This window comes from Copadichromis virginalis, linkage group LG9, assembly GCF_057382275.1.
Source record: "Copadichromis virginalis isolate Kocher_CV1m ecotype Utaka linkage group LG9, C_Virginalis_male_GT1.1, whole genome shotgun sequence".
Taxonomy (NCBI): Eukaryota; Metazoa; Chordata; class Actinopteri; order Cichliformes; family Cichlidae; genus Copadichromis; species Copadichromis virginalis.
The window spans coordinates 34,696,103-34,720,987 of NC_140626.1; the positions used below are offsets into that span (position 1 = coordinate 34,696,103).

Sequence of the window (24,885 nt, forward strand, 5' to 3'; positions counted from 1 at the left end):
GAAGCCAAATTTCAGCCATGGAAAAAGTACCAATTAAAACTGAAGTTTTAATATGAACTTGTGAAAATGCAATAATCTCTCGTATGTGGTATTTTCATGGTCTGATTTTATCTTTCAGTTTAAATTAAATTCTTATATTTACCCTTTTAAATCTTACTTTTTCAGTTTAAATGTTGGGGGCTTGCTTTCACTTGGTGAGTGTTGAAAAAAATAATATTAAAATAAAAAATACTACTAATCTGTTACTTTGTGATTTTTACCCGCAGATTAGAACTGTCAGTGGGAAGCTAACAGCAGTGATGAAGTGTTTATTGAGCTGTTTTGTCCGTCCGTGACTCTTATCACAACATTTTACATGTCTGCAGAGGGAGCTTGAAGTCTTTGTGGTGGGATTGGATCGTCAGCCTCTAAGAAACTGTCCCCACAGCAGCTGTGGACTCCACCTGTCCCACTGATGTTCCACACCTGCCACAGCTGCTAGTGTTGTTTCGCAGGTATACATGTTTTTGACTGATATCATTACTGCCAACTCCAACGTTAGTATCCAACAAAGCTGGGACACTAGAGAACATCTGGTCATGCTTCGCCTCTAGTACCAGCAGGGGGCGATCGTCCTTTAAAGCCAGCAGCTCTGATCCACAGCGGTTTATGAAGACTGCAGCGCCATCAACAGAATCTATTCATCACACCAAACTGCATAATTGTAATATTTATTTCCTGCATATTGGTGATGTTGTTGGGCATCAATGCAGTTAAAACAGAGCACGAATAAATAAAACGTCCTTGAACAGTCCTGTCATTCTAAGAGCATCCTGATAAATTTCAGCACTGCTTATGACGTGTCACAAAACATCTGACAGACCAAAAGAGTTCAGAAGCTACAACTGCATCCACCAACCACAACTAAAAACCAGTAATAAACACCATTAAACTGAGGCCTGCGATAATAAGGCGCTGTGCTGTCACAGAATCGAGTCCTCTCGCTGCTCAGACATTCAACAGCTTCAGAAACATGACGTCTCTGTGCTGACAAAAAACTACAGAAGTTTAGTTCCCGCTGTTACAGAGAAGCTCTCTGTTAGGTTTTCTCCAAACCTTTTAAGGCAAAGCGGTTACAGCTGTCACCTGAACGCTGCTTTTTCATGGTGTGCGGTTTCTGCCCGCGAGGGTTCACCCCGGGGTTACACAGCAGCATCGATTTCCTGCAGAGAGGAAGGTAAGAAGACTCGCAAGTTCGAGTCCGTTAGTTTGGAGAGAACAGAGGGAAGAGGCTGAGGCTGGTGAGTGTTCACGCAACGTGCTGCTTGTTTTTCTGTGTTTGTCTCTGTGTTTGACTGCGGAGACGCGAACAGCCGCTGTGCACCTGCTCTATGGCGAGAACATCCTCCCACAGAGCCCGCGGGCTGTGGAGTCATCCCTGCCAGCACAGACTTTACACCGAACGAAGGTTCCCGTGTTACAGGTTTTTATCTTTGATGAAGAAAGAGCGCAGAGCGCGTCAGAGCTGCTTGGGCCTGATTTATTCAGCAGTACGCGCACAAAGCTCCCAAACTCGGAGACTTTTCCTTCGTTTCCTCTGCTCCTCTCGCTCATCTTCTCTGGAACATCACGTTGATCTGAGATGATAAGTTTAGCACGTGTGACAGTGACGTCTCTCACTGGATGTCCCCCACAGACATCCGGTGTCCAGTTTGTTCGCGCTGCTGTGAGCTCGTAAAGATGCGCGTGACACATGCTGTGCGTCCTTAAACACATCAGCGAGTGAGCTTCAGGTGAGCTTCAGGTGCACAGGGCTCGTTTTCTGACCCGTTCATCTGAACCCGGCGGCTCGCGCTCCTTTCTCAGCACATCAGTCGTCTGTGTTTCCGCTGTCTTGCTCGACAGCTGCCGTTTCCTGAGAAAACAAGTCATCCGAGCTGCGGTTGTTCTCTGGCGTTTATTAGATGCAGCAGCAGTGAAACACCTGCGCGCTCAGCAGCTCTCAGACACTCAGGGACAGTCAAACATTCAGAGACTGGAACTGGGTCTAAAACTGACGATGAATGAGATGGATGAGAAGCCCTTAGAGCTGAGACTTTTTCAGAGAAATACTTTAAGAATTTATCACAAAGAGCAGGGGAGGCATCCCTATAAGTGATAGTGCAAGGGTTTATCACAGAGTTAAAAGTATTAAAAAGGTTGGGTGTGGCTATTAGTCATAATAATGATAGACTAAAGGCAGATTTGGCAGCTTTAACAGGGCTCTAGACTAACTTTTTGCCATGGGCGTACCGCCGTTAGGCGTACCGGCACAAAAGTTAGGCGCACACAAATTTTCTAATAATTGATATAATATAATGTGTTTTTCTGGATACACTGTGCTTTTTCAGCATTCAGAGATTGATGACACCGTGTCAGAGCACTGGCTATGAATTTCAGAAGGATCAGGCCTTAACAGAAAAGTGATCAATAGTTCTTTTCCTATTACAGCTACATCCACTTCTGTCGTGCCTAGGCTGCTCACTAGGGCTGGGTATCATCACTGATTTCTATAATCCACTCGATTCCGGTTTTCAAAGTCCCGATTCGATTCAATTTAGCCTCAGACAGTCAGAAATATTATAACTCTGATCATTTATCAGCACTGACTTCATCAGAATTGTGAACATCACAGCAGATGCCTTTGTGTGAAAGTAGCTGAGAATAAAACACAGAAAAACATGAAGGAGATTTTCCTGGTCTGGCTTTTTATAGCAGAAAACCTTATAAAGTTTAAATTTCTTCAGTATTGAACAACAGAAAAATAGGCTTTCTTGTCCGAGGTCATTTAAGTGAAAAAGAAAAAGACAGCAGCCACAGCGCTGTAAACAACGGTAGACTGGTGGGTAATAAGCCAATGAATAACACAGAAAACAGAGATTGGAGACGGAAACTGTTCTTGAAGTACAGAGAGAGAGAGCGAGAGAGCTAGCTGTGCATGGAGTGTGATTTTAATAGTCGTGGAAGCAAAACAGCAAAATTCATGACGACATTGATCAAATGTGAAGCGCAGTTTGCTGCTTCTTTTGCTGCTGGCTCGGTGGATTTTGGTTGGAGAGACAAAACCTGCAGCTCAGAATCAGCGCAAAAAGACGTAAACACAGCGCGGACCGGACGCATCAGGATCGCTGAGCTCCGACAGCGTGTCCGTCTACGGGCCGTCGGGTGAGAAAGCCGAGAAAGACAAAGCTGATCCTGATGCGTCGGCTCTGTGTTTACGTCTTTGTGTGGAGTCCGTGTACCTGCTCTCATCTGCTGTTTGGTTGTTGTTGAAATGGTTTTGTGAGCTTTAATCTGAGAATCTGGCGTTTCTGGCAAAACACAGTTATATTTAAAAATCAGGATTTAATGAATTGATATCGCTTTATTCAAGCTACTCACCTCCCACTTCCACCTGCACTTTCAACTGGACCACGGCCAATCAGAGAGGTCCCGCCCCTGACTATCTCTGATTGGTTTAGTCCACGATAGGGGCATAATGTGTGTCTGTTGTTGACCACAGGGAAGGTTGCAGATTTTTTTATTTTTTTTTTGCTACCCGAACAGTTGGTCGCACAGGTGCAACCAAATATTTTTTTTTAGTCGCACCATTGGTCGCACTCTAGAGCCCTGATTTAACTTTTGATACTTAGATAAACAATTATGAAGGATGTCCAGAGAGACGTGGAGTTTGTCTTTCTTCTGTTTTCTCTCAGCGCGACGACATTCACGCCTAAGGGCGCGAGTAGTATCATTTAGCCAGGGTTGTGAGGATTTGGCACGTTTAACCCTCAGAGGGAAAAGAGCAAGCTCGTCCGCTGATAAACCCCCGTTACAGCTAGCATCAGAGAGGGGAGAGTCAAGGAAACCATCAGTGAAGGGAGCGATTGACTGGGAGTTAATCGTGCGCGTTTGCCACACAGGACCATCACTGTTCAATTCCACATTACTCACTACACTGTAAACCCGAATAAGTTACCAGAACTCAAAAAAATTTAGGCAATTGATTGCCTCAATTTTTTTGAGTTGATCAACTCAAAAGTCAAATTTTTCCAGAACATAAAAGTTTGGTTTACATGGTACTTGTATCTTTTGAGAACAGTCAACTCAAATATTTGCAGTTAATATGACTTAAAGTTTCAAGTTTACAAATTCAAAGAAATAAGTTCACAGAACTTATAAAACATAAGTACACAACCACAACATTTTTATGTTAACAAAACTCAAATGTTTATTAGTTTGTGTTGTCATTATTTTAAGTACACGTTACTCAAATATGTTGACTACTTGATACTTAAAAACATGTGACCCAAAACTTAAAATTTTTGAGGCAATTGATTGCCTCAATTACACCGAGTATCGGTAACTTAATATGCAAAAGTCATAAACATCTGCCATTGAACAGTAGGGATGGGTATTGATAAGATTTTAACGATTCCGATTCCATTTTCGATTCTGTTTAACGATTCGATTCCTTATCGATTCTCTTATCGATTCTTTTTTTTTAAAAAAGGAGAACACTAAAGTCGATTAGCTTAGAACTGTGTTTTATATCTTCTCTTTGAACAAGATAGAAATTTAGGAGTAACATGGCCTTACAAACCCAACAGTGAGATCTTAAGAGATCCAGCCTACGGCTCTTCAATGGGGTGTCACAGGGTCCCCAGGAAAAAAATTGTAAATGTAAAATAATAAAATAAATATTCTTCTGTAGCAATAACAAAGTTTAACATAAATTATTCTGTAGCAATTACACAAGAATATCCAGTAATGTCCCTGCCTACAATTAAACACATTCACTTACCAAAGTGAAATTGGGGGCATCTGCTGTGGCAAATGGGTGCAAGCCTTTGACCACAAACTGAGTCACTGCTCGGTGACGTTCGTCTATCCTGGCCTGAAAGGAGACGCTACCGGTAGACTGCAGCGAGAACTGCCAGCATCTGAGCCAGACTCTGTCTGCCTCTCTCATCATGGTCACTAAATGCAACGCACAGTAATAGCAGGTTTTGTAATAAGGTAAATCGCGCTAACATAATATGCAATGCTAATTGATTAGTTACCTGCAGTATTAACGGGAGAGGACGTGGAAACGCTACCGCTGCTGCTGGGTTGAGCTTCGCTAGTCCGGAGCGGATCAAAAACATGACATTCGTTGAAAGCAATCGCGTGTTTTTTGAGCAAATGCTTTTGCATGTTCGTAGTGTTTCCTCCCTCTGATGAAATCTCTACTTTGCAAGTATTGCACGTTGCCCTGTTGTCATCCTTTCTCATAAGTTGTAACCAAACTTTTGAGCGTTTGCGCTGCTCAGGCGCCGTGTTTCCTACTGGGTAAAAGACGCTACTCAACGTGATGACGTCATTCGGGGCGACTGGAATCGATAAGGGAATCGTTTTTAAAAGTGGCAAACGATTCCAAGGAATTGAAACAGTGGGAACCGGTTCTCAACAAGAACCGGTTTTCGATACCCATCCCTATTGAACAGTATCTTGCCTGCTCCCTTTTAGCACTATGTTGAAATTAAATACATTTAAAAAAATAAAAAATTAAATGAATTAAAAATAATTAACAAAAACCTTTATAAATTAAAATAAGTAGACCAAAATTTGTTTAGTCAGGAAAACTGTCAGAGTAATGAAAAATAATGCCAAATAATAATTAATAATATCAAAATGTGCTGTTGGCTCTCTGGCTAATATCTGAATAAGGCAACAGGGCAGCAATTTGAGTGAATTACAATGCTATTTGTTTTACATTAACCAGTATCAAACAGTGAAATTTAGGTCATCTTGCGCAGCCCACAATGTTTTGGAAATAGTATTACGAAAAACATTAAAACATACAAAACATTAGTGTTGCTTTGCATTATGTTAATGAGAACAAAGGCACGTTGTATAGTTTGGACCTATTGGCTGAACATCTAAATAATGCCTCAAAACGTTATTGAATTACTCTAATTCAATAACGTTTTGAGGCATTATTTAGATAAAAGGAGAGAACTTTGAACTAGCCTTTTATAATGCTTCACCCTGCATCCTTCTTTCAGATGAGTTCCTACATAGACAAGTCATTCTTGAGGGTCTGTAACCTGGGTGACAGTTTACCACTTTCTAGACCAAGTAAAATCTTTTGAGTAAATTCTAAAGGTCAGGGCTTTGGGGTAGCTGAGGTGCATAGATCAGTCCAAACATTACCAGGAAGGCTTCACCAAATCTGGGGAGACTGAACACGGCATCACTTTCAATGACGACAGAGATTTTCACAGGTTGGTAGTAGGGCTGCCACAAACGATTATTTTGATAGTCGATTATTTTTGCGATTAGTCGACTAATCAGATCATCATCCATTGGACGTAAAACGTACAGCTTATTGCACCAGCAGCATCTGCTCTTATATAACTATCATTAGCTTACAGCTTTAAGTGTTTCAGGTCTGTGCTAACTAAAAATAAAGACAAGATGATAGTTTATTAAATTTGAATGAAATCTGCAGATTGTTTCGGTGAAGTTTAATAAACTCCTTGCTATCTAAAATTTAACAGGACACTGGAGTATATTCTGGAGCATCTCACACTTCTGATAATCAGCTGTCTGCTTGATGTTTATTCAGCTGTGTAAAAACTATAACTTTAATCTCAGACAAACCGATTTACTCAGGAACAAATAAAATACAAAAAAAGCCAAACAACAACATTTTTAAGTTATCTAAGTGACTCATATATATTTAACCTGAGTAGCGAAAGACGGCGGTGGGTTTGAAAACGATTTGCCGGGAGTCCGGTGTTCTCACGGCGCTAGTTAGCCTTGCCCCCGGCTCGCTATCGAGCTAGTGGGTAACAGACGTCTCCGAAAACGTCGGAGCGCTTTTGAAAATATGTGGTGTCCTGATAAACTGAGCAGATATTTGAGGTTTACACAGCTACATTCTCCCTGAAAATATGTTAAACGTTTATTTTGTGACCCAGAAAGAATAATAAGAGTAATATTAAAACTAACTAGCTGCCGCCATTGTTGGAAACTGCGCTGGGCTGCGCTATGAATTCTGGGACACAGCTTCTTCTTCTTCTTCGGGGTTTAACGGCAGCTGACATCCTTGTACATGCAGTGCTGCCATCTTCTGTTTCAGTCCGTTATTACACTCTTAAATCCTGCTACTTATTCCTGCGTCTTTTGTGATCTTACAAAGCTTCAAACGACGCGTCGACTATTAAATCAGTCGTCGACGATTTTGATAGTCGACGTAATCGTGACTAGTCGACTAATCGTGGCAGCCCTAGTTGGTAGTGAACTGGACTTGTCGTGTCATGGTCACTGATGACAGTGAAGAGGGCCACTTCAACACCATCAAGCTCCAACTCATCAGATTCGTCCTGAATTAATGAAAAAGAGATACTAATCACAATCTAACCCAAGAAATACAACAGACGACATATAATTTCTCATTTTACCAACTCCCATTGAGATCCAATACCTCTTTTACAAGGGAGACCTGAGTCTCACTGTAAGAGGTGAAAAACAGAAGATCCATGTTCTGCACACATAAATCAGCTAATTCACCAGAGAATCAAGTGGTGTGAGATAGACTGAAACTAAGCTAAAGGAAATACACAGGAAAATGTTTTACTAAACATCTTATCACTTTCAACAAAACACCAATTCAGTTCATTCGTAGTGAGGAGACAGAAAAGACCATACATGGAAACCGTATGGGTAGACTAAACAAAGGTAAGTCCAAACAGTGCATCAAAATACATGTTTGTACTTTGATGCACTGTTTATATACACAGTAGTATCTGTTAGATACTTAAGGACACTCACAGTGCAGGTTCTGAAAAATCCAGAGACATCCTCACACAGATAGACAGGAAGGGCGTGGAGAACGGTAGTGCGCTTGGTGTGGATATCATGGATTTCCTATTTCCAGATAAAAACAGAATTGTATATACTGGTGAGTTTACTGAACAACAACAACAACAGTCAAATCAGAACATATGTCCACAAATAACCTGTTCACAGTCAGACAAATAGCAAACACAAAGTGGAGTAATAGCAAAATTCAAAAAGCTCATTTAAATCATTGAACCTGTCCAATGTTCCACTGGTTCAACCTATGAAATGTGTAACAATCTATTATTACCTGTTCATTGTGAATTCTTAGACTTTCAGCCAGGGCATCTGCTGTCTTCCCAGTTTTTGATGCCTTCTGTCTGAATAAGGTCATCAGTCGAGGAAGATGGCGGTCAAGTTCAGCGTAGAATGTATTGGGCAGGTTCTGATTTGTAATCCGCTGAAACTCTGCATACAACTACAGCAGAAGAACAATACAGTTCAATTTGAAGAATCTCGCACATCTTTATAAAGCAGCAAAAAGTTGCCACATGAGTAAGAATTACAATTTTCATTTTAAAGAGAGCTGATCCATATTACCTCAGACTCCATTTTTAGAGCAGGCCAGAGGTCCAAGAGCTCCTTCACTCCTTCACAACCCTAACCCTGCACATATAGTTTAAAATATAGCGTTTCTAACAAGCAAACGGCTTGAAAGCACTCTCACTGCAGACAGGCATCTCCGCTGTGTAACTGCAGGGACAACGGGCTTGTTTGGACCCAACTATTCTGAGTCATGAGAGGGGGTTTAAAAATTTAGAGAGATTAAAACACTTTGTTTCATACTAGGCGACCGGGCGCCACCTCTAGAACAAGTAGTATCTAACTTTTTAAACAGCCTGCCACCCTCATTACAACAACTTAATGCTAGCTCTGCAAGCGCAAAGTTTCCTTCGGGGAGAGCAGCAAAGCACATAAAAAACACGGACCCGACATTTCTGCTATTCTTTTCGACACGCACCCAAAATACAACTAAATATTCGTATTTTAACAATAAACTAATATCAACATTGAAAACTTAATGTAAGTCCAGTGATGGTAGTTGCTGCCGTTAGGTCCAACTTTCTCCAGTTGTCCGTGTTGCCTCTTTGGTGCTGTTCCCGCCCATATACCTTTACTTCTTCTGTGTTTCGTATTAATGCTCATTAGCGCCGCCTTCCGCTTCTGAGGGTGAATCAGAGATTAACTCAGAATAAAAATTGATTCCTGCAGCTGCTCAACACTTACGGAAAAAATTAAAAATATATATGTAGGATACATTGATAAAACAATGAATATTAAAATAAATACATTTTGTCTTCCACTAATGCATTTAAGACAATTTGATTTTACTTATTTGGTGAAACACTTTGAGATTTTATTGTATTTTAGCATGTGCTACATAAATTAAGTTTATTATTAAATCCTACCTACTTGAAACAACAAAAATAACAGGACTTTACCATTCTTATGTGTCCTAACTTATCTGTGTTATGTTGTGCTTAAGTTATGATTTTAAGTGATTCTTACTTAATATAGAAATAGTTCAATTCAATCAAATATTATTAGTTTCATTTACTCAAAAAGAAGAACATGTTACACGAACTTGACATATTTAAGTTAACAGAACTTTTAAAGACTTTGAGTATACACTACTTAATCTATTTAATTACTTTGAACATTCGGGTTTACAGTGTACAGTATTAAACAAAACTGGGAAGTGATCTGAAATCTCAGAATCCTCAATGTCCGTGATGCAAATGTCCAGACCATAAGATCACGTATATGACCTTTTGTCTGAGTTGGTTTACACACAAGCCCTGCACCTCTGCCAGTGGTGGTATTATAAGACACCTCAATAGTTTTGATCTGCAGCCCACGACCCCCACGACCCCCACACAGGTTCAGCTCTCTCACCTCATTTTTAACCTACTGGACGTCAGGTCTTCTTAGACAACATTAACATCAAATCACTCGATCTGATCGTCTCTATCTAACTAATGTTTTCCACATTTATGATTTAATACAGGATTTAAACTTTAAAATCACATTTTCTTCTTTCCTGTAAAAGTGAAAACTCCATCACATGTGAACATTCAGTCACATATGATTACACTTCCTGTTTCATTTAGTGTATGTAACTCTCCTTCCATTAGATTTCATCAGCACATTTTCCCTATTAATCCAGTTATTTACAAGTACTTTGTTTTTCTCTTTAAAGCTCTCTTGATCACAGTTTACTCAAAACTGTTTATTTTTATTAAACGATAGATTTTATAAGTCAGACATTCAGAGATCAGTAGCTCCTGTGTGTTGCTCACTGCCTCCATCCAACAGTACATGACAAGTGTGACCCGCGGTTCATTTACACCAAACATTCAAAGTGACTTAGTGCTAACTGCTATAATGAATGTCATATACAGACTAAACAACAAAATAAACCAACATAAAATGTATTTACTGTCATATAAACATATTATGTATATATATAAATATATATGATGTCACTGGATCACGACAGGAAAACATAAGAAAATAAGAGATTTGATTTGTTACAATATGGAATATATTTACTAAATGAGGAAAATCACTGCGATGCTGCAATCAAAGGTGATCTACTTTCATTTATACACAAAGATGCAGTTCAGTAAGAGCCTGTGTGAGCTCAGGTGTCCTGCATGAGTTTCTCTTTGAAAACGGAGGCTCTCCAGATAAAGGAAAGGTGCATGAATTAAAACCAATGTCCTTTTAATATATGAAATAACTCTGGTGACAGAAATCATCCAGCACTGAGAAAAAGGCTTCTGAACACTGAGACCTGCATTATCAGTTTCGGGGCTTTTGCAACATTCACAGCAGCTCAGGTGAAAAAATGCAGTCACCACCCAGACAGGATGTGAACTTTAACACTTAAATACTCCAAGACAAGGCCGTGGGTGGCAATGTGTGGTTTGTTTAGAGCGCACTTCCAACTCAGTTCTCTGAAAAATACACGCTGTTTATTTCTTGTAAAAATATAAAACAAAAGTTAACCAAATATTTTCTTAGAACTAGACTCTCAGATGGAAATATTCACACATTTCATCAGACCAGCTTTAACATCACAAGTTCTTTTAACATCTTATATTTGCAAATGAAAACACAGCCACATAGAAGATATTTGTCTTTATTCATGTTGCTGCAGCCAAGTTGTAATTATTCTCTGATTTTATGGTCAAACTATGAGATTTTCCAAATGTGTGTGGAGTGACATGACCTTTCTCTGATGATCTAAATGTCGTGACCAAGAATCATTCAGGATGAACAACGTGAACAGTCTGCCTCATAGTTCTCACAGGTGAGCGTCAGAATTACAGACACATTCTCATGTCTGTGGTCTCTGGCTAACTTTTCATGCTCTCCATAAATGCAGGAATCTGCAGGTTTTATTGAAACTGTCACATCTCAACACTCAGTGCCAAAAACAGGGCTGATCCCTGTTTCATTTGATAACTGCTTCATGTTAACAAATCCCGTTTTTTAAACCGTGATGTAGAACATGATCTCTCTCACTCTCTCGTTCTCTAAATAAAACCCAGCAAACTGGCAATCACTTCTGAAAGATGGGAGTAGTTCACTCTTTATCAGCTGCAAGACTGTGTAGCGCTCGGATGTTTGCCCCAACCCCCAGCCTGCAGGCGTCTGACCTTTAACCCTTGCTGCAATGTGTCCCTCTGAGGGCCTAGTGCAGTAGTAGTAGTAATAGTAGTAGTATTGTGCGACACACATGCACACAGGCTTAAAGAGACGTCACTCTTATGGCTTGAAAATTGTGAAAATTTTTCAGATACTCACATCACAGTCCTGCTGCGAATTAGAAACACTGAAAGGTCAAAGGTCATTATTAAAAGAGTTTACACTTGAGTTTCAGCCTAGACACAGACTTGAAAGTGAATCAGAGATATATTTGGGGGAAAAAACTGAAAAATAAATAATTAGAAAGAATAGTGCACAAATAGAAAAGCCCAAAAACCAAACCTGTACAAGAGTGATTACTACTAATCTACAAATGGCTGCAATATGCAGAAAATACACTTAGACAATTTTGCATTGATGCAATACTTAAATTAAGGCCGTCTGCACTTCAGTTAACTCTCTTTTTTCTAAAAAAAGAAAAAAAGAAAATGTAATTGTGGGGACATGGAGGGAAAAAATGATATTAATGTGTTGTTGTGGTCCTGGGTCTTGGACCCCAAGACTTTTAAGTTCTGTCAAATATTTTCAGCTTAACTTTTGGGTTGTTTAGTTGTTTGTGGTGTTTTGAGTCTTGATTTCTTAGATGCTAATCCTCCTTTGGGTTGTCCATGTTTATGTTTTCAGGTTTTCTTAGTTCTAGTTTCATCACTTTTACTTCCCTTTACCTTTTTATCATTCAATTAGTTTCACTTGTTCCTTATTGTACTCCAGCTGTGTTCTTTCCCCCCCAGTAGCCTCCAGTATATTTAAAGCCTCCATTTGCATGCGTTCACTGTTGTGTTGCACTGCTTGTTTCCTGCATGCCTGTGAGCTTTTCCCCATTTGATGCCACTTGGTGGATGATTTTTTTCTCTGTTATGTGACTCTGCATTTTGGGTTTCCACTTTCCACCACACACAGGATATAAAGGCCTATCCACAAATTTGATCAAATCTATATAATAAATCATGTTGGCACACAGTATTTAGATTTCACATGAATTATTAGAAACCTGTATTATAAGTAAAGATGGGTGGGTTCAAATAGTCCCACCAACATAAATTGAATTGAATTGAAAGCCTTTATTGTCACTATACATAGTGCAACGAGATTAGAAACAGCTCTATAAAAGTGCACATGTGCTTATAGCACATTATAAAAACTATACAATAATGTAACTATACATTTACTATAAATATAAATACATAGTACAGTGCTGACAGAGACAGACAGTCAGAGAATTGATGATATTTCAGATATTTTGAGTTGAGTATGGTGATGGCTTTTGGGGAGGAAGCTAAAGCGCCTGCCAGAGGGCAGTAGGTTGAAAAGATTGTAGCCGGGGTGGGTAGTGTCCTTTAAAATGTTTCTGGCCCTACTAAGACAACGGGAGTTGTAGACGGCAGACAAGGAGGGCAGCGGGCAGCCAATGATTTAAATGATAAAGCAGACAGTATGAGCATGTGGTGTGAAATATCAGTTTAATGTGGTCATGTCAGAGCTACAATACAAAGAAAATCCAAAACTCAATTACTGTGAACTCACTGCGTGTCTGTGCCTCTCAGACTGATTGAAGTCCATAAGATGATGATCGAGGAAGAGGAGGACAAAGCGAAGTCTGCAGGACTCTGCCGTCTGCCTGTGAAGAGTGACCAGTCCAAACAACAACCTACAGACTTCACCGATGAAGCTGGACCCTCAGACACAGAGTAAAATCACTGCTAGTAACTCGTCTCCAGGAATATCCAATCCATCCAGTTCTTAACTGCTCATCCAGTTTAGTCACAGATTGGCTGAGCCTCTATCAGCTGACTTGGATTTAAAAAATGAGCTATTCAGTGTGTTTCACAGAGCAGCTCATTGTTCTGCTTTATTTTAGCATAACTAATAATGCACGTTATCCATGTTATCATTTTAACTTCTACAGTATTTGAATTACTGAGATGTGTTGGGTATTGTGTTGTTTCTTGTTACATTTTGCTTATTAGTAGACTTCGCACTATATTATACCTTTACATTAATTTCACCTTTATGTAATGAATGATTGAAATAGTTTGTAAAATAAATAAAATTTTATCTTAAATGCTTGTATTTTTATATCTGATGTAGAACTGGTAAAAAGAGTTGACAATTAAAAACTTCACCTTTTCAAGAAATTACTTCTTTGCCATGAGCTATGCACACTGCCCCAGTGGTATCTAAAGTATTTTACTGGGTATTGGTATTAAGTTAAAAATTCAAGTATGGTGAGAACTGCAATTTAGACCAATTTAAATGACTTTCAACTGAGAATTTATTAATGTCTGATGACATATGAATAAACATATCTTTGTTTGCAGAAGTCAGAGGTCACAGGCTTCAGGGATCAACTTTCTGTCTCAGAAGAGTGACCGGTCCATTGGTAAACCCCCAGACTTCAGAGAAGAACCTGGACCACTACACACAAAGTAAGAACCTGACCTGAACATTTAATCAAATCTGTAGTGATGAAGAGGCATACATTATACTAATAGTAGCAATGCACTGATTGCAATTCCCATTTTCAGTTTTGTGTAAGTGTGACCTGCTGACATCAACTAACAAGTAAAAATCAAGGTTTGTTCATCCAGTAAGGGTTCCCAAAGCTAGTCCCCATCCCCCGGATTAACAAGGTCTGCATCAGCTGCCGCTCCTCGACTGTGCAAAATAGAGAGAGAAAAACATTATATACAGTAAGTAAGTAGATATATACAAAGAGGACATTATGCGCAATAAGTGAGTAAATTATATACATTAAGTTAAATAGAATAAAAAAATCTGGAAATTTACAGTTCAAAATGTACATTGTGTGAGTGGGGTGTTAAAGTGGCTTGTGCCGCAATGAAGTCAGAAGGATCAGGCATGAAATGGTCTTGCCAACGTTCAGCTGGAGGTGGTTGTCCTGGCACCTCAATGCCAAATTCTTCACTTCATCCATGTAGGCCGCCTCATCGTTGGTGGAGATGGCACCCAACACCACTGTGTCGTCAGCAAACTTCACAATGGTGTTGGAGCCGTGGGTGGCCACACAGTCTGAAGTGTAGAGGGAGTAGAGCAGTGGCGAGAGGACACAGCCCTGTGGCGCTCCCGTGTTGATGGCGATGCTGTCAGAGACACACCTACCCACCCTCACCACCTGAGTTCTGCCAGTGAGGAAGTCCAACACCCATGCACACAGACGGCTGTTGAGTCCCAGATCCCTCAGCTTTGTGAACAGTCTGCAGGGCACTATTGTGTTAAACGCTGAACTGTAATCAACAAACAGCATTCACACATAGTTACCCTGTTTCTTGTCCACGTGGCTGAGGGTGGTGTGCAGGATGTGGCGTCCTCCGTGGATTTGTTGGGTTGGTAGGCGAACTGGAGCGGATCTGTGGTGTCTGGGATGGAGGAGGAGATGATGTTCTTCAACAGCCTCTCAAACACCTTCATTACTACTGAGGTCAGTGCAACTGGCCGGTAGTCGTTCAGGCATGAGGGCTTGCTGTTCTTGGGCACAGGGATGATGGTGGATCTCTTGAAGCATGTGGGGACCACAGACTTCGCCAGGGACTCGTTGAAAATCAAAGTGAACACACCTGCTAGCTGGTCAGCACAGCAGCACAGCAGACGGCCGGTGATGCCATCTGGTCCTGCTGCTTTCCTTGCGCTCACTCTCCTCAGCACAGCTCTGACGTCATGCTCTGCGATGCTGATTGCTGGTCTCTATTGTCAGGCAGTTGTTAGCAATTGTGTAGCAATTGTCCAAGATTCTGTCTCCCCTCATCGGACACATGACATGTTGATAAAAGTTCGGCATGAGATGTCCAAGGTTTGCTTTATTAAAGTCTCCTGCGGGTCCTTGTTTTGAAACGCACTCAGCACATCATGTAGTTCAGACAGAGCCATACCTGTGTTCACCTGGGGTGGGATGTAGACCACTGTGGCGATTAACGAGGTGAACTCGCGGGACAGGTAAAAAGGGCGACAGTTCATGCTCAGGTATTCCAGATGTGGCGAGCAGCCGCTGAAGAGAGTAGATATGCTCCTGACGTCGCACCACTTTCTGTTTACCATGAAACACACTTCTCCACCTTTGGTTTTGTTTGACTCTGCCGTTCTGTCCGCGCGGAGCACAGAGAGTGACTCCGATGGAATTTCTGCCCGATCCACCACGTTGGGGGTCAGCCATGTCTCAGTGAAGCACAGAATGTTGCAGTCCCTCATGTCTCGTTGGAAGGTGACTCTTGCCCTCAGATCGTCTAGTTTGTTCTCCAACAATTCAACGTTAGCTAGCAGGATACTAGGCAGTGGTGCGCAGTGAGTAAATATGTCGATTTATTCATAGTTTCATGCAACTGTCAAATTCTGTTTCTTTGAAAAATATTAAAATGCCATCTGCTTGTCTGTTCCAGCAGTCTGGCTCTATTCCATTTGAATGCAATAGGGACATAGTCTCTAGACTCTGAAATATTAGATATGATTTAATGTCTTGCAACAGCGTCTGTGTTTCATAGTGCAACATGTGTTGCTATAGTGGACAATCAGGCATTTAGACAAGAAAAGCATGTAAGTTACTAAGAGAAAGTGTCACGATCTGGTACAGGTACATTCAAACGCAGAGCGGTAAGGTATCTCCAAGGTGTAGTTTATTTACAGTGCCAGTGCAATATATGTACAGTGAAGGGATCCAAAACTCCGGGGGAATCACAGGGTAACTCGCTCACGTCTTCTTCGCTCACACTCACACACGTTCCCGCAGCAGGGAGGTCGCAGGTCCCGGGGGGGGAGATCTGAGGCAGACGAGAAGGCAGGTCACCAACTAATCACAAATCACGAATATGAAGCACAAGAGCTGTGAGAACACTAACGTTAGGGGTACAATCATCCAGCGACGAGAGGATCTGTGTTCCAGCCTCAAATAGTGCTCCCGGTGATGATGGGTGAGTGTTGTCAGGTGTGTGTGTGGGCCAAGGGCGGGAGCCCACAGTGAGCTCCGCCCAGGCAGAGAGGGAGAGAACAGAAACAGCAATTGTAGCCTTGTGGGGCCGACCGGGCAGGCACGGAGACCATGACAGAAAGAGACCGGCCCAGTCTAGACTGTATGGATAAGTGGGTTGGGGGGTGGGAGCTGTAGTGATTATGTATTTATCAAATCTGTCCATTGAGAAAATCCAACAGTTATGTCTTTGTCCCAACTGCCCACCATGGTGTCTGCTGAGAGGTTTCCCCCCTCCTGCACCATTATTTTCTATAATAGCAACAGCTGTGTTCATGTATTGCTTGTTCAGTCCATTACTTTTCCTTAAAGCTTTCTTGAGATAGTTCTTGTAGTTTAAGATATTTTTACTTTGCAATGGTTGTCTGTGGTTGGTTATTATTATGCTTTAATACTAAACAGTCTGTGCAGTAGAATGTGAAGTTTACGGTTTTTGTAGGTAGTTTAAGCTGAGTAGTCATGTGGAGTTCTTCCATTGGGGCAATTCTAGCCTTGAGTAAGTCTGCTTTTTATGGAAGAGATTTCTTAACAAAAATGGAATAGAAGATTTTTCCAAGATGGAGCAGGAGTAGCAGATTATAAAATGCTCTGTTTAAGACAAGGCAAGGCAAGGCAAATTTATTTGTATAGCACAATTCAACAACAAGGTGATTCAAAGTGCTTTACAGAGACATTAGAAACAAAAACAAATAAAAAGCATGATTTAAAATTGATTAAAACAAGCAAACAAACAAACTAACTAAACACACACATAACTGTGCCACTCTATCTATGACAAATCTCTTTAAATGTCTTCATGGTCTTCTACTGGTGATCCCCACCAGTTTTGGTGGCCTAATGACAGGAAGTAAGAGAACTGCTACTATCAGGTACTATTAGGCGAACTAAAATGTATATGTAAAACAGTAAAGACTATATACTGAATTCAAAATCCTGCTCCTCACATACAAGGTCTTAAATAATCAGGCCCCATCTTATCTTAATGACCTTGTAGTACCATATCACCCTATTAGAGCACTTCGCTCTCGCTCTGCAGGCCTACTTGTTGTTCCTAGAGTATTTAAAAGTAGAATGGGAGGCAGAGCCTTCAGTTTTCAGGCCCCTCTTCTGTCGAACCAGCTTCCAGTTTGGATTCAGGAGACAGACACTATCTCTACTTTCAAGATTAGGCTTCAAACTTTCCTTTTTGCTAAAGCATATAGTTAGGGCTGGACCAGGTGACCCTGAATCCTCCCTTAGTTATGCTGCAATAGGTGTAGACTGCCGGGGGATTCCCATGATGCATTGAGTTTCTTCTTCAGTCACCTTTCTCACTCACTATGTGTTAACAGACCTCTCTGCACTGAATCATACTTGTTATTAATCTCTGTCTCTTTTCCACAGCATGTCTTTATCCTGTCTTGGCACTGTATAACCAAAAATCAGCTTGATGAATACTCTGTTGTGAAAAGTAGCTCAATTTTTATTATTCTCTGTGACCATAATTTTAGTGATAAAGAAATGTGTTCACAGAGAGAGGAAGAGGAGCGGTGTTTGTGAGGAGGAGCAGCTGTCCTGCTGTGCTTTGTGTCAGGACGTCCTGAAGGATCCAGTCTCTACCAGCTGTGGACACTGGGTCTGCAGACAGTGCATCTCCTCATACTGGGACCAGTCTGCTTCATCAGGAGACTGGTCCTGTCCCCAGTGTGGAGAAAGATCCAGAACCAGAGCTGGACTGCAGACAGCCAGTCAGAGCAGCTGTGTACAAAGTAAGACTGAATATCTGTCTGCTGTTTCCCTTTCCTTCTCTCACCCCAACCAATCACAGCAGATGGCCCCGCCCCTCCCTGAGCCTGGTTCTGTCGGAGGTTTCTTCCTGTTAAAAGGGAGTTTTTCCTTCCCACTGTCGCCAAAGCGCTTGCTCATAAGGGGTCATATGGTGTTGGGTTTTTCTCTGTATCTATTATTGCAGGATCTACTGTACAATATAAAGCGCCTTGAGGTGACTGTTGTTGGGATTTGGCGCTGTATAAATAAAATAAAATTTAATTGAATTGATGAACTCAATTCTGAAAACTGGACTTCTTCTTGTTGTTCAGACATTGAAGAGTTTTCTTTCTGTTTTTCTTTCTTTCAGCAGATGTTGGTCTGCAGGAGGTTTTAGATGAACATAAGATCAGTCTGAGGAGAAGATGTGAACGTGTGACTGAAGGAAGTGATGAAACAGGAAGTAGAACTCTCCTCAACAGGATCTACACTGAGCTCTACATCACAGAGGGACAGAGTGAAGAGGTTCATACCCAACATGAGGTGAGGCAGCTGGAGACAGCTTCCAAGATGGACGCCCTCCATGACGCTCCAATCAGGTGCCAGGACATCTTTAAAGCCTTACCTGACCAACAGAGACCCATCAGAGTGGTTCTGACCAACGGCGTGGCTGGTGTTGGAAAAACCTTCTCAGTGCAGAAGTTCACTCTGGACTGGGCAGAGGGCTTGGAGAACCAACATGTCAGTGTGGTGGTTCTGCTTTCATTCAGGGAGCTGAACCTGATCAGAGATGAGCAGTACAGTCTTCTGGAGCTGCTCCATGTTTTCCATCCAACATTACAGAAGGTCTCAGCAGAGAAGCTGGCTGTCTCTCAGCTTTTGTTCATCTTTGACGGCCTGGATGAAAGCAGACTTTCATTGGATTTCACCAACAGGAAGCTGCTGTCTGATGTCACACAGAAGTCATCAGTCAGCCAGCTGCTGACAAACCTCATCCAGGGGAATCTGCTTCCCTCGGCTCTCGTCTGGATAACTTCCCGACCTGCAGCAGCCAATCAGATCCCTCCTACATGTGTTGACAGGCTAACAGAAGTACGAGGCTTCACTGACGCCCAGAAGGAGGAGTACTTCAGGAGGAGATTCAGTGATGAAGAGCTGTCCAGCAGAATCATCTCCCACATGAAGACATCCAGGAGCCTCCACATCATGTGTAGAATCCCAGTCTTCTGCTGGATCACTGCTACAGTTCTGGAGCACATGTTGACTACAGAGCAGAGAGGAGAGCTGCCCAAGACCCTGACTGACATGTACTCACACTTCCTGCTGGTTCAGACAAAGAGGAAGAAGAACAAGTACCATGAGGGACATGAGACGAGTCCACAGGAGCTCACGGAGGTTGACAGGGAAGTTCTTCTGAAGCTGGGGAGGCTGGCGTTTGAACATCTGGAGAAAGGAAACATCATGTTCTACCAAGAAGACCTGGAGCAGTGTGGTCTGGATGTGACAGAGGCCTCGGTGTACTCAGGAGTTTGTACAGAGATCTTCAAAAGAGAGTGTGTGATCTTCCAGAAACCAGTCTACTGCTTTGTTCATCTGAGCATTCAGGAGTTTCTGGCTGCAGTCTACATGTTCCACTGTTTCACCAGCAGGAAGACAGAGGTGCTGGAAGCCTTCCTTGGAGAAAAGTACAGTGGGTCATCTCTGGATGATTTCCTTAAACGAGCCATGGAAAAATCCCTCCAGAGTAAAAATGGCCACCTGGACCTGTTTGTCCGCTTCCTTCATGGCCTCTCTCTGGAGTCCAACCAGAGACTCTTAGGAGGTCTGCTGGGTCAGACAGAGAGCAGTCCAGGAACCATTCAGAGAGTCATTAACAATCTTAAGGAGATGAACAGTGATGAAATTTCTCCTGACAGAAGCATCAACATCTTCCACTGTCTGGTAGAGATGAACGACCTCTCAGTACATCAGGAGATCCAAGTATTCTTGAAGTCAGCTAACAGATCAGAAAAGAAACTCTCTGAGATCCACTGCTCAGCTCTGGCCTTCATGCTGCAGATGTCAGAGGAGGTTCTGGATGAGTTAGACCTAAACAAGTTCAAAGCATCATTGGATGGGCGACTGAGACTTTTTCCAGTTGTGAGGAATTGCAGAAAGGCTCGGTGAGACCAAGTCATTATTCAGTATTATTCTTCATTGTTGATTTGTGGTTTTAGTTTTTCATGTAACACGAAATTATTCTTCTTATTATTTTTAGCTTTGTATTTTAGATATTGGTCATTAATTATTTTATATACTTTTGTATTTGGACACTGAAAAAGTTCTATCACGCCATTTAAAAAACAATGGGGTCAGAGTTATGGAACACTACAACTAGACCTACTACACCTTGTACCTTGGTAATGGAAATTAATGATGGCTGTGCTGCTCAGTTTACAGGAGATAATTTTAACTTAAATGCAAAAGTTTCCATAAGCTCTGCCTGTAGACTAAATATCCATCCATCCATCCATTCATTTTCTTCCGCTTATCCAGGGTCGGGTCGCGGGGGCAGCAGCCCAAGCAGAGAAGCCCAGACCTCCCTCTCCCCAGCCACCTCCTCCAGCTTATCCAGGGGAACACCAAGGCGTTCCTAGGCCAGCCGAGAGACATAATCTCTCCAGCGTGTCCTGGGTCTGCCCCGGGGCCTCCTCCCGGTGGGACATGCCCGGAAATCATCGCCCAAGAGGTGGCCAGGAGGCATCCTTGTCAGATACCCGAACCACCTCAACTGGCTCCTTTCGATGTGGAGGAGCAGTGGCTCTACTCTGAGCCCCTCCCGAATGGCTGAACTTCTCACCCTATCTCTAAGGGAGAGGCCAGCCACCCTTCAGAGGAAGCCCATTTCCGTCGCTTGTATTCGCGATCTCGTTCTTTCGGTCACTACCCACAGCTCGTGGTCATGGGTGAGGGTAGGGACGTAGATAGACCGGTAAATTGAGAGCTCTGCTTTTACACCCAGCTCTCTCTTCACCACAGCGTCCGCATCACTGCAGCTGCTGCACCAATCCGTCTGTCAATCTCCTGCTCCCTTCTCCCGTCACTCATGAACAAGACCCCGAGATACTTAAACTCCTCCACTTGGGGCAGGGTCTCGTCCTTGACCCGGAGTGGGCACTCCAACCTTTTCTGGCTGAGGACCATGGCCTCAGATTTGGAGGTGCTGATTCTCGTTCCCACCGCTTCACACTCGGCTGTGAACCGTTTCAAGGCGAGCTGGAGGCCATCACCTGATGAAGCCAACAGGACCACATCATCTGCAAAAAGCAGAGAAGTGAAAGTCTTCCGCCACTTGGCTATGCCTAGAAAGTCTGTCCATACAAATTATGAACAGAATCGGTGACAAAGGGCAGCCCTGGCGGAGCCCATCACCCACCAGGAACAAGTCCGACTTATTGCCGGCTATGCAGACCAAGCTCTTGCAAAGGTCGTATAAGGACTGAATGGCCCGTAGCAATGGGCCAGACACCCCATGCTCCCAGAGCACCCCCCCACAGGACCCCCCGAATGCTTTCTCCAAGTTCACAAAGCACACGTAGACTGGTTGGGCAAACTCCCATGCAGACTAAATACCTGATGATTAATTTCTGCTAGTTTTTTTTTGATCCACCAATTGCCATTTGCTAGATGTGTACATTCTATCACCATTTGCTAGTTCATAAAAATATGCCCATAATTTAAAAAAAAAAGCCTTCCTTTAGCTTCACAAATCAACAAATGAATGAAACATCTTTACTGACACCGCACATGTTATAGCTTTACCATCTCAAAGACTAATTGCAGACACACACTAAGGGATGACTGACATGTATGTGTTTAATACTTTAGTGCTCTTGAAGTGCAACTTTTCATGTGCTAGCCAATCGAGTGATGTTGTACAATAAATTATTCCAGGAGAGTTGGAAAGTTCAGCATCAAAATAAAGATGAGTTTTTCTTTTTAGTGATATACATGAACAAGCTAGTAACATGCACTAGCTTGAACCTCACTTGAGATAGCTTGGTTCATGTCAGTCGACTTAATTGTAAGTAAGTAATTGGTTGACCCAATATTCTCAAAGACAGTGAACGGTTATTAAATTTCTACTGACAGAAGCATTAACATATTGCACTGTCCGGTGGAGATTAACAAATTCTAAGTGTATTTGGAGAGTCAAGTGTTCTTGAAATCAGCTAACAGATCAGAGAAGAAACTCTCTGAGATCCACTCCTTACAGTTTGTGGATCACAATATGATAGCTAATATTAGTTATCATAAAATTAGTTCATAGCCAGAGCTTGTGCCTGTATGTATGTATGCCTTGAAAAGCGCTATATAAATCCAATCCATTATTATTATTATTATTATTATTATTATTATTATTATTATACTATATTGCCAAAAGTATTCACTTCAAATGCATATGAACTTGACTGGCATCCTTAACCCATAGGGTTTAATATAATGTCAGCAAGACCTTTGCAGGTATAATTGCTTTAACTCTTCTAAGAAGGCTTTCCACAAGGCTTAGCAGTGTGTTTATGGGAATTTTTGACCATTCTTCCACAGAAGCACATTTGTTAGACACTGATGTTGGACAAGAAGGCCTGGCTCCCAGTCTGCACTCTAATTCATCCCAAACATGTTCTTTAAGGTTAAGGTCAGAAATTTGTGCAGGCCAGTCAATGTCTTCCATACCAAACTTGCTCATTCATGTCTTTATGGACCTTACTTTGTGCACTGGCGTGCACTGTGAGTACAGCATTCCCAAATGCTTTCACTTAGTGAGAAATTTTCACAATTGGACTTGCTCATCAGGTGGCATTCAATCACCACACATTGGAATTATAATCACAATACCTGGAATTCACAGAGCTCCTGAGAAGAACCTATTCTTTCACAAATATTTGTAGTAGCAGTACGCATGCCTGGGTGCTGGACTTTATACACCTGTGGCCATTAGTGATGGGTCAGTCGTGAACGAAATGGCTCTTAGAACCGGCTCTTTGACGTGAACAACGCGAGCCGGCTCCTTATCGCGTCACATTAGAAAGGTATAGTAATCATCCACAACTATTTTCAGTTGCGGATGATAAAGGATTCAGAAAGTTTATTCATGCAGGTCCATATGACAGAGAATATGCATGTTCTTTTTGTTTTCATATTATAATTTTTATTTAATTGTGTTGTGGTTTGCAGTGTTTTGTGTTGTTTCACTTTAAATTTGTAAAAGGAAAAAGCTGAAAATTTAAATAGTTAAAAGTTGAAATATGAATAGTTGATTTTTGTATTATATGATTTATTTATTACATTTTATGTGGAGTGAATAAATAAAAGTATATTTACGGTGGCCCCTACAGACAAAGCACATACAAACTTCGAAACACGTACGAACTCTGAAGCACGTACAAACTCCAAAACACGTAAAAACACGTAAAAACTCCAAAACACGTAAAAACTCCAAAACACGTAAAAACTCCAAAACACGTAAAAACACGTGCAAACTCCGAAGCACGCACAAACTCCAAAACACGTGAAAACTCAGAATCACATAAAAACTCAAAACACGTACAAAAGACAACAGAAGTGCTCCAGGATGCTAGGGGGCAGTGTTGAACTTTTGTTACCTAGTGGCTACACAAGCCAGCAAGTACCAATGACCGGATTTGGTGTGTGGTAATAACAGGTAAATGAACGAAAAAAATTTTAAAATTATTTGACTATATATGAATGCTTGTGTATATATACACAAACAATACACATATGCTTTCATGCTTTCAATTGTGTAATTTAAGTGATCTAGGTAGCTCTGTTTTGGAAGTTCAGTTCATGCTAGAAATGTGTTTTGGAGTTTGTATGTGCTTTTTGGAGTTTGTACGTGTTTTGTCTCTAGGGGCCACCGCATATATTTATATATAAACATATATAAATAAAACCACTTTTTTGTTACATTAGTAATTCCTTTTGTGCATAATTTTATATTGTTGTTAATAATAAATAAATTAAAGCAACAAAACAACCTGAAGAGCCGGTTCGGAGCCGAAAGAGCCGGCTCTTTTTAGTGAGCCGAGCCGAAAGAGCCGGTTCTCTAAAAAGAGCCGGAAATCCCATCACTAGTGGCCATGGAAGTAATTGGAATACTTGAAGTCAATGATTTGGATGGATGAGTGAATACTTTTAGCAATATGGTGTATGTTAAATTATCTTCTGCTTTGAAATTTGTGTATTTACAACTTTGTGTGGAAAGAAAATGCACTGTACTTACAGAGAGATAGTAGTGTTTATGCATTTAACCAGGACAGCTAAGCACAAATAGTACCAGCATCGGAATAGCAGTCATGATATACCGATCTGCTGAAAAAGAAAGGGAGTTGAATTCAATGTACCCTTATTTATTCCTGAACTAACTGGCAGTGAGCAAACTCTGAAAACATTAGACAATATTGGACTCTTGCTTTGTATAAACATTAGAAAATAACAGAATCATTCTTGTGTCTCGTGTCAAACACCTGAACATGATCAGAGTTGAACCATAGATGTAAAGAGCA

At 41.5% G+C, this 24,885-nt stretch overlaps 2 protein-coding genes across 3 annotated transcripts in view; one reads left to right on the forward strand and one right to left on the reverse strand.

Moving 5' to 3' along the window:
* Positions 1-6,678: 6,678 nt before the first annotated feature.
* On the reverse strand, positions 6,679-8,716 carry LOC146702389 (uncharacterized). Its single transcript, XM_085469156.1, has 4 exons — positions 8,425-8,716; positions 8,135-8,302; positions 7,816-7,911; positions 6,679-7,367 (listed from the first exon to the last, which is right to left on the reverse strand). Exons 1-4 carry the CDS (start codon positions 8,434-8,436, stop codon positions 7,248-7,250), a joined length of 396 nt encoding a protein of 131 aa, XP_085325282.1. The 5' UTR covers positions 8,437-8,716; the 3' UTR covers positions 6,679-7,247.
* Positions 8,717-13,159: 4,443 nt separating this feature from the next.
* LOC146702390 (NACHT, LRR and PYD domains-containing protein 12-like) overlaps positions 13,160-24,885 on the forward strand; it is a 47,424-nt gene continuing 35,698 nt past the window's right edge. Inside the window, exons 1-4 of one of the 2 annotated variants that reach the window (XM_085469042.1) lie at positions 13,160-13,286; positions 13,917-14,024; positions 18,086-18,321; positions 18,690-20,481. In XM_085469042.1, the coding sequence (XP_085325168.1) occupies positions 13,162-13,286; positions 13,917-14,024; positions 18,086-18,321; positions 18,690-20,481 (2,261 nt within the window). In that variant the 5' untranslated portion in view covers positions 13,160-13,161. Of the gene's footprint in view, positions 13,287-13,916; positions 14,025-18,085; positions 18,322-18,689; positions 20,482-24,885 lie in introns of those variants that run through there. The other variant, XM_085469041.1, reaches the window with a different exon arrangement.

Excerpts from the sequence above, each read along its gene's own strand:
- LOC146702389 (XM_085469156.1), bottom strand. Across the intron at positions 7,912-8,134 it reads TAAGAATTCACAATGAACAG|GAAATCCATGATATCCACAC; the intron begins GTAATAATAGAT and ends ATCTGGAAATAG. Across the intron at positions 7,368-7,815 it reads GATTTTTCAGAACCTGCACT|GACGAATCTGATGAGTTGGA; the intron begins GTGAGTGTCCTT and ends TCATTAATTCAG.